Genomic DNA, 10,808 nt, shown 5'->3' with positions numbered 1-10,808 from the left:
ATCCGCAAATGAGTCATGCATTATTTCTAAAAATTTTTGTTCAGATTTCTGTTTTCATTCGAATCAATTACAGACTGATTAAAGATAATGATATTATATCAAATAATAACTGCTACTACTACTGTAATAAATTTCAGATTTTATTAATAAAGTGTAAAAAAATGTGAGTGTCTCATAGAAAAATATTTGTTATTATATGTTTTATATGTGTATTTGTTGAATATGAAATATATATCAGTACTAAAATAATAACTTGAATATATATAAAATTTCTTTAATTTGCGAAAAATAGTTTATAATTAATAAAATATTTATTGAATTATTTGCATGAATCGAATTATGAAGAAAACAGTCGCGTCAAGTATGCTGCTGCTGGAGATCTTGTTCATTTTCGATTTTTTGTCTCTACAATTTTCTACTTGTTATCGATGTAAAAATCCCTTTTCGATTTCTGCGCCTCTCATTACACTATCTTTGCATTTCATTTTCTCATTTTAATATGTTATTGTACTTTATTCACTATAAAGTCTTTCGTATTTTGTATTAAGTCTATTATGATTGTGAGAAATTATCCCATACAACACAGTCCTAAAGAATGTTCGAAGAATGTCTATCTTATAAGGACGTCTTCAAGATGCCGCCGGAGAATTGTGTTCTGTGGGACTTTTTTTAATAAATATACTTGAAATATTATTTTGATTTCACTTCCTTTTTATGACATTATCTTTGGTTTTTTTTTTTTTGCAAAATATACTTGACGCCTTTTTTACATTTTTAATGTCTTTTCCGATTTTTATATATTACAAGAGAGAAAAGTTAAGATTTATTATCGATTCATTTAATAAGCGCCATGTAAAATAAGTGGATATAGTCCTGTACGTATTGAATAAAAAAAATTGATATGTGACTTGATTTTTTTCCCCATTATAGCAAATGCCACGAGAACGAGACGCTTTACAATGTGCTGAATCTAAAAAATGTGTTCATCGTTGAGAGCCTCCGCAATTACAATGGACGTTACGACATCAATGATACTATCCAACAACTGCGCCGCAAGATCAGCCTTTCTCCCGGTGTAGTGATCCTGAAGGATAGCGCGAAATCCAAACTGAACGATCTAGCACAGAGCGGTCTCAGTGACATCAAGTTCTATCAGTACGCTGAGCTACTCGCCGAGAACATTACGAATATTAATTTGGAACATCTTGCCAAACAATTACGAGAGGTTTCCGCTAAATTACCGGAGGGACAAGAGGAAATCAGGCTCAGTCTTGAGAAGAATGCACATGACTTGGAACATTATCACAGAGACTTGGTCATGCCCATGGCCATGCTCAGCGAGCAATTGAGCGCGAACGCATTAACGCTTCAGGAGACCATTAAATTCAATCATAGTTCAATGGCTGATGCTATTCATGATTTAGTGGATGAAGTTACCAAGGCGCAGCAATTCCTGAATAAGGATGGACCGGAATACGTTCAATATGTACGTCTCATTTTTTTATAAAAATATATTTTCGTAATATTACTATATGTTACATTGATGTTATTTATAACATATCAATTTAAAATATGTTATTGTTGATAGCTTGCTACTAAATTTGGCAATGCGTTTTTGCATCAAGTGGACAAATTTCTCGAGCATGTTATTGAATCTGCAATTTTCAAGATTGGAAGATGTGCTCCCGTGTCGAATGCTTATAACGCAACGCTCGTAGCCGGATGCAATAGAATTTTGGATCCATTCGTAAGTATTTAGTTTGCTAGACGTATTTATAAATCCATAAATCCACGCATACCTATTATCAGATAACGCTAACGTGCCTATGTATTATTTACATAAATTCTTAAATTTCCACTAAATTTCCATTAAATTTCCCGACCGTTTTAGAAGTCTCGTAAACTGATAAGCAAATTTATTGCAACGGATGACAACTAAAGTATTGTACGAGTAATACATGCGTTATGAAATTAAGCAGGCTTCGCTGAAAATTTAATATTTATGATTTTATTTACATTTATATATAGAACGGCTTTTGGGCAAGCGTTGGTTGGTGCCTAATCCTATTCATACCAACGATAGTGCTCTGTGTGAAGCTGAGCGCTCTGTATCAAAAGTCAGATCCATATCCAGGGCCTCTTGTCGAAGCGTAAGTGTCTATTCTCTTCTTATAAATATAACAGTTCTCAACTGCGACGTAAGAGACATCTCTTTAATTGTTTTTGACTCATCCAATACATGGTGCATGACAATATTTGAGATACTAATGTGTCTTTAGTAAATCCATTATCAATCGACATCATACATTAAACATGAGTCATTCACCAAATCGTTGATTAACGTCCCAAGTATCAGTTACAAATCTAAAAGAAATAAAATGTAAGAAATAACATGACGCATTATACGTTAAACTTCGGAACGATAAAGCTTTTCTTCTTTCTTTTTTTGCGAACCTCAACGTACAACGAATCCCTGAACACTTCTCATGTAGAAACTGTTAATTCTTTTATTTCCGTCTCGTAGTCACTCTCGAGCTTCCATATATCATGGCATGTACTTATTCGCGCTTTGTAACATCTTTGATATCGGCATGTCCATGTTTTTTCATTTCCAAAAAATCCTTCGATCCCGGAAATTCTGAAAGAATATCCAGGTTCGAAATTGTCCTCTTGATCTCGAAAACTTACAGCCTGTTTAAAACAGAAATAATTACCTAATGTCCGTGCCACACTATGCATTAGAGATTGAGAATTGCGAATTGAGGAAATTAAAATTCAGCGAATCAAAACGAAACAGATTAAAATTAAAATTATCCGATTGGTCGAATTCTAATCTTCAATCAAATTTAATCTTCGCAATCCTCAATCTTCAATGCGTAGTGTGATACGGGCATAAGATAATTACCCTGAATCGAGTTTAAATCTCCTTTCATATAATTATTATAATTAACAATTCTTATTTATGTAATCAGTGATTTTGTACCATCAAAAATTACCAGTACCATTTTGATTAAGTCACTTATACTATTTCGGTGTTTACAAAAATATCTCAACTATATCTCGGACGCGCATTCTTTTATTAACTGAACAACAACGTGAGATTGTACAAAATCTATTTTACACTTAGACCGAACGCGGTCCACTGCGGTAGCCTAGATTATGTAGCTGTCTAATGTGTGGAATGATTGTTGGAATCTAACCGCTAACACGCTCCGTTACAGTGAATATTTGTATGACGCATACGCAGACAGGGATAACATACCCCTCGCTCAGTAAGTATACTACGACAAAGCCAAAGTGTGCTCGCATGTTCCACATATCACCAAGATATACGCATGTATATATAAAACTTGTCGTCAACTTTTCATGTGATATAAATTGTTTGAAGCAATATGATATTTCCCGCACCTTATTTTTTGCCGTAGATCGTGCAGTGGTTCATTTTCTGGTAATTAAGAATCAGAGTTCGGAAGTAACGCGTTAATTGATACCGTTGCAATTTCTTTTTTTTTAATAATGAATGAGTAATGATGTTACATTTTTTTATTTGCAATGTTAATGGTTACGCAGTTAATGGTTAATAGTAATATAGTTACATTTTTGGTTAACGGTAACGAATATAATCGTTACTTTTGTCGTTACTTGCATACATACAATACATGTGTATGGAAGGGTAGGGAATGTGCGAATTTTTTTATCATGTTGCGACAATTGAATACTACTTTAATGTTTTTGAGTAATAACAACAATAATAAATTACTTTTTTTAAATTAGTACCGAGTTACTTTTACAAAGTAACTTCTTCTCAATCCTATTAAGAATAATTTTTTATTACCTGAAATATTATACATATTTAACTTGTTCTTTTCTCTCTTAATTGCCAATAGAGGACAAAGAAAATGAGCCATTACAGCATCTGAGAGATAGTAATTTTGGTATAGTCATTTTAACACAAATACATTTGAATAACATACATATAATATGTATAATACTTCATTGTTTAAATATATTTCTTGTTTCTTTGATAAACGATATGCAATTAAATCTTGATTTGAATTAAAATCATATTCTAGCAAATATCAATATTATCCGTTTATACTAAAAAAAAATTTTTTTAGGAGAAAGATTTGATATGTAAAAAAGTATCAGATATTCTATTTAGCATTTAATTATACATATAATAGCAGCATAGGCGGGTGTTATATATTTATAAAAGATCTAACAAAGGAACGTTTCAAATTGCAAAAGCGATATCAAAAAACTAACACTATCAGTCGAAAGATCACGTTTGAAATAAATATTCTAGATAGTGAAATCTTAGGATCCTATAGATTCTGTACCTGATTTGGTATAAAACATATTTGGCCATTTTAACTTGACACAAAATATCTCGAGAACAATACATTTTTGGAAAAAATGTTTCAAATGAAAGTTGTAGGGAACACGGAAAAAAAGATTAGTTGCCACAGCTAAATTCAGTAGTATTATATGGACACCTAATGTCGTATCTGCAAGGTCTAATTTCCATTAGCTTTGAGGCCTAAATATTATCATTGTAACAGACAAGCATTTTGCCATTATGTCGATATATTGATCGTTGCAATGAACATTTTCTGTGTAGCAGACAATTTGGTAACAAGTACAGTTTCAATAAACATATTTAGCTGTGGTAGACAATTTTCTTTTACACGGACATATCCGATAACGAACATAACCGATGACAACTATTTAACTTCATGTTGCTAAATAAATTGACTATAACAGACATGCATATTTTGCTATCAGGTCTTTAGTTACAGCAGCAAATCCTTTGTATGTATTAGCAAATTTCATAGCTATAGTAGCTAATGCAATTTCAGCTAATCAGAATTGGCTGTGGCCAGAAACATTTTTTTTCCGTGAAGAGAGCCGTTAGATGAGCTACTTAGATTTTGGATTTAGGGCCCAAAATGGGCCCTAAACTCAAAATCTAATTTACATTATTTAAGACAGTTTCCAGTAATTTTTTGCTAAAAATTACTGGAAACAAAATTTCCTTGTTTTTTTTTCCGTAGGATACGAATCTGCAATAAAAAGTAGGCATTTCTGTAAAAAAAAAAATTAACCTAGGCCTAAAATGGGTCCAATACCCAAAATGTAAGTAGCTCATCTAACGGCCCTCTTCAAACCCTACAACTTTCATTTGAAACATTTTTTTCAAAAAATGTATTGTTCTTGAGATATTTTGTGTCAAAGTTAAAATGGCCAAATATGATTCGTATCAAATCAGGTACAAAATCTATAGGATCCCAAGATTTGATTATTTAGAATATTTATTTCAAACGTGATCTTTCGACTGATAGCGTCAGCTTTTTGATATCGCTTTTGCAATTTGGAACGTTCTCTTGTAAGATATATATATCTAAAAAGAGATAGTAATAAAAAGGCAATAAGCAATAAAGGCAATATACAATAAAGGCAATATGCATTGTCTTTATTAATGCGAAAATTATACGATATATACTAGGGATGCACCGGATTGTAAAATTACCGGAATATCCGAATATCCGATAAAAAATATAATATCATATATCCCAGGGTGGGTACTCAAATTTTATAAAAGCATTCCCTGAGAATTTCAGGTTTTTCTATAAATTATTCAAAATTCCAGGTAAGATTAGAGACATTGTACATTAGACATTCCTAAACAAATAATTCAAAAATTATATATATAAACATAACTTTTGTTTACAATATGATAAAGAATATAATTCTTATATTTAAAAAAAATAAAACATAAATAATATATATAAGTAAATAACATTTAGACAACACAAAATACTGAAATCCATTTTTTTAAAGCTTGAATTTGTCCGTTAAGTGTCTCTACTTCCTTCTGAGCATTTTCGAAAATTCGAATTTAGCTAGCCTTAAGAAAATCGGTAGTTTTACTTAAGATGTCTTTTGCTAACCCTCATTTTTAGAGTCAAAACAGATAACGTGATAAAAATTCACGAATATCAATAGCGTCAATTTCGATTACGTGATCCTATTTTGACGTTGAGCATTAGCATGAAAAGGCACCTTTATTCGTACAAGTTGGCCAACCACTGATTCACCGGTAAGACTTAAGACTACCGACTACCGACTCATTGTAGAATCAGCATATGCAAGATTTTCTACAACAGAAATCTAGTAGCCCTAAAATCTGAAATCGTAAGCAATTGACCAATTATAGTCGATTATGTATAGGATTCTCCTCACATTTGACTTGATTGGTCAATTTCTTACGATTTCCAACTTTTATACGACCACTACGACTTTCATTGTAGACCACGTATCCTTCACATGCTGTTATATACCACAAACAGCTGATCGGCTGCTATCTGACAATAGGGTCTAGTCAAACTTGCATTATTTATCAAAAAATGGTCAAAGAAATGATTCTGTCAAACAAAATAGAATTTAAATTTAAAGATAGAATTCGAAAAATTTCCCTGACAATTTCAAAAAAATTCCATGAGAATTTCAAGATTTTCAAGAGTAAAAAAAATTCCCTGAGAATTCCAGGTTTTTCAGGTTTTTCCCGGTAGAGGACACCCTGTATCCGTTATCCGATCAGATATCGAATATTTTCCACACATCCGGTATAAATTCACCAAAATTTTTATTTACAATATTTGAAAAAGAGAAAGCACGGAAAAAATAGCAATAATAATCTGTGATTGTGGAATAGGGTTATTTGCAATACAGTTTCAACATTGCTTAATAATCAAAGTTTAATAATCAATTTTTCGTGATGGACAATAACATTTCAGCATTTTCTGGTGAAAATCTATTTCGATTATCGGTATAAACCACCATAACTGTGCAAAATCATAAACTGTGGAAGAAGTTCAGCTGAAAAGAATAGAATTTAATGACGCAAACTTTCAATATAAAATTTCAGCCGAATGTACATTGTCAAATACGAATGATATCAGACTATCCGAAGTAAAAAGGTATCAAAGAATACCGGATACCAGATATTTTCTGGATGTCCGATGCATCCTTAATATATATATTATACTTTAATATGATGTATATAGTTAATAATATAATTTAAAACAACTAATGATCAATCAAGAAAGGAGTCAGAAAATAAGTATGATAATGTATTTATAGGTTCAATATAACGTTTTGACTATCATAAAGTTTTCATCAGTTTAAATTAAGGTAAATATCCTTTTTTAGAGGAGCCCCTCCAATGATATATGTTGTCCTTGATATATGTTGTCCTTGATATATGTTGTCAAGATTATGACCCTAAGTGACCTTAACAGGTTTTAGCCGTCACTCGTTATTCGTTAAAAAATTATTAATGGTCAAAGTTAATAATTATTTTCCTACTTTACATGAAAAGTCGAATAACTTTAGACAGAGAGAGAGAGAGGGGGGGGGGGTGGATCAATTAAAGAAATACGACTTTCCACACTAATTTTCCCCCCCCCCCCCCCGGTCTAGGAGCGCATAACTTTCCACACAAAGCGGCAAGAGTTACCCAATACTAAATATGGGTTGGGTTAAGTTATATTTTTGGGAGACAGTGCCGTCCCTCGAAGATGGCGGCACATACTGCCTCCACGTAGAGACACTATATTAAGAGACTGGCATAGATTTTAGTTGGATAGAAAATAATGGACATACATACGACTTATGCGAGGTCTACAATAAGAATCATAGACGGTCGTGGAATCTTTAGTTTAGAAAATTAACCAGTCATAACCAATTCTCCTTATATTCGACTGTGATATTAGTCAATTTCCTACGACTTAAGACCTTACGAGCGTCTACGATTCTATCTATTATAGACCTTATTTCACGTCATGAAATTGGCACTGAAAACAAGGAAAGATTCAGTACCAATTTCACGACGCAAAACAGGCCGGTGTTCATAGTCGATTCTTGCATTAAATACAGTCTTAAGATGTCATAAGCCAATCCGAGGACTGTAAGCATCTTAAGACATTATTTAAGACAGTTTTAAAATAAAAACAGACTATGAATACCGCCCCATGTGTAGTGTTTCACAGTTGGTAGCTCTCGCCTAGATGAAGAGTCCATGGACGGAGAGGGCAGAGATTTAGACAGAGACACCATCCAACTACACACACCATGTTATTCCTTCCACCATGGTATGATTTGAACACGAACTATTGAATAATTTCAAATTGAGGCCGGTACTCATAGGGCAGTATTCATAGTCGATTCTTATATTCAAGGCTGTCAAAAGTACAGTCTTAAGATGTCACGAACCAATCAGAGGGCCGTATTAGCATCTTAAGACATTACTTAAGACGATCTTGAAATAAGAACGGACTAAGAATACCGGCCATAGTCGGTTCCTATTTTAAGACCATCTTAAGTAATGTCTTAAAAATTTACTATGAATACCGACTTAAGATATTTAAATCTAAAAATCACATACATTGATAATCTTATACGCACGCACACGCACACATAAATCCAGCGAATGGCTTTTATATCTGCCAAGTCAGTCGCACATATAACGCGTACTAGACTCATATTGGCCATCGACTTGTAACTATAGTTTTATATTTAATATTTAAATATTGTACGTATTATACATATATTTTAAAATAACTACATCATAATTTGTGTTTTTGTATATAAAAATAATTTTATTATTTACATATTAGAATTCAACTGACAATTAACTGTTAAAAAGTTAAAAGTTTATGATTCGATTTGTATTCGAAAAAAAAATTTGATTCGATTCGTTTCGATTCAGAATCAAAAAACCTTGATTCGCACACCTCTATTGAATATTATTAAAAGAAAAATATTATCTGTTATGTAAGATATGAGAATGTAAGAGAAGAGAAAGCGTTATAATCACAATTCTATCATAATAAATAATATAATGTTGTAGACTAGATATAACAGGCGCGCGCTTCGCGCAAAACAAAATGGCGGCCTTATAGCACGTCTCTCGGAGGCCTGCACATGATAAAGGCATCCACGGTTTGCGTGGAAAGTCATGCATCTCTAAACAGGGGGAGGATTTTCACATGGAAAATCGTGCGCTCCTAGGCAAGGAGGAGATGGGGTGAAAATCGCTTTGCGTGGAAAGTCGTATTCCCTTAATAGGAATCCATCCTATATCTTTCTCCCTGCCTAGAGTTATCCGACTTTTCATATAAAGCAGGGAAATAATTACTAACCTTGACTGTTAATAACTTTTTAACGAATAACGAGCGACGGCTAAAACCTGTTGGAGGTCACTCAGGGTCATGACCTTGACAATATGTCATTGGAGGGAGTTCCCCTAAACAGGATATTTACCTAAATTAATATGATATGAATTCAACTAATTTTAAAATAACGCAGCAGTATAATAAATGCATTTGATTTGTTACTTGACGATTACATCATATCATCTCGTTGGATGTGAGTGAAACACGTTGACCAAAATTATCATGGTGAAAAAGAAATATTTATTTAATAATTTGAGATATGAAAGTCTGATTTGATTCGATCTCTTGTTGTCACTTTGCATTGTTCAGTTTATTATTACCGTTATTATTACGAGCAAGTTAAATTCATTATTTATAGTAATTTAAACTGATGAAGATTCTGTGATGGTCGAAATGTTTTGATATTGAACTTATAAATACATTATTATATTTTCTAACACCTTTCTTGCTCGATCATTGGTTGTTTTAAATTGTATTACTGTGCAATTGAACAAGCGTTAATTTAAATTGTTTCTTTTTATATACCATACATAGTTTATATACATAGTTAGTGTAATAAATGTTTTGGCTCCACTTCGAATTATCTTCAGCATTACAATAATAAAATAAGAAAATTTTACAAATTTCATGTTCCAAAACAGTAAAGATATATCTATCAGGTTTCACTTATTTTCGAATATATAATAAGATTTTGCAATTGTTCTACGAATTTTCTATTTATATTTATTTTAATACTGAATTATATTTATTTTAAATTATTATTTATAAAATATTGAATATGATAATAACCTAAATATGATAATAAAGAATAATCTTTATCGCCGAAAATCAATTTTTGAAAATGGCCTATTTTGAACATTGCCTTTTTTTAGGAATATGCTGTTATCTGTGCAAATAAATGAGCGAATAACTAATTGTCACATTAGCTGAGTAACATATATATACATTATATATAGACAAGATACACAAATACCTACATAATTAAAGAATACATTATACTTGTGTTATACAGATTTTTGTAATGTCATATGTATACTCATTATTTGAAGAAAGGAGAATATACATTTGAACAATGTGAATTTGAGATATGCATCTATTTATCACTATAATGTACATCGAATATCTTTCGCTAATATCTTGACACACGACTACATGTAAACAAATAGACTCTAACTCTTTGTCCTAACGTTTGTAATACGTATGTCAAATTCATGCGTCTCGAATTTCGTTAAATGTTCTGGGATTTATTTCCCGCTTGTTTGACCATTTTTATTAACCCTTTCGATACTAACGACGACTATAGTCACCCAATGGTAAACGCTTATTGTAAACTAACGACAACTATAGTCTAGCGTTGAACGCTTGTCATACATATATAACGACTATAGTTTAGCAATTTTTTAAGTGTTATTACTACAAAACATATTAAGGGGATCCTAAAGCCGTCTGTATTATCGACTAAAACGTAATTTTTGTATAACAATTACTTTTTTCCTCTTTTACAAATTCACACACAAAAATCCTTTTTCCAGGATTAAAGTATACACATTAATACGTGTCTGTGAGATGGAG

The 10,808-nt window shown here is 32.0% G+C and overlaps 1 protein-coding gene across 4 annotated transcripts in view; it reads left to right on the top strand.

Annotated features, from left to right (window-relative positions):
• LOC108729849 (prominin-like protein) overlaps positions 1-10,808 on the top strand; it is a 57,741-nt gene that overhangs the window by 36,668 nt on the left and 10,265 nt on the right. For 2 of the 4 annotated variants that reach the window (XM_018459182.1, XM_018459186.1), the window contains 4 exons: positions 931-1,486; positions 1,589-1,747; positions 2,029-2,150; positions 3,222-3,272. In XM_018459182.1, the coding sequence (XP_018314684.1) occupies positions 931-1,486; positions 1,589-1,747; positions 2,029-2,150; positions 3,222-3,272 (888 nt within the window). The remainder of the gene's footprint in view (positions 1-930; positions 1,487-1,588; positions 1,748-2,028; positions 2,151-3,221; positions 3,273-10,808) is intronic. The other 2 variants (XM_018459185.1, XM_018459183.1) reach the window with 1 other exon arrangement.

The sequence above is a fragment of the Mycetomoellerius zeteki genome, unplaced genomic scaffold (assembly GCF_001594055.1).
Source record: "Mycetomoellerius zeteki isolate Tzet28-1 unplaced genomic scaffold, Tzet1.0 scaffold8, whole genome shotgun sequence".
Taxonomy (NCBI): domain Eukaryota; kingdom Metazoa; phylum Arthropoda; class Insecta; order Hymenoptera; family Formicidae; genus Mycetomoellerius; species Mycetomoellerius zeteki.
Note: the sequence above shows the minus strand (reverse complement) of the source record. Positions and strands in the feature narration are given on the sequence as shown.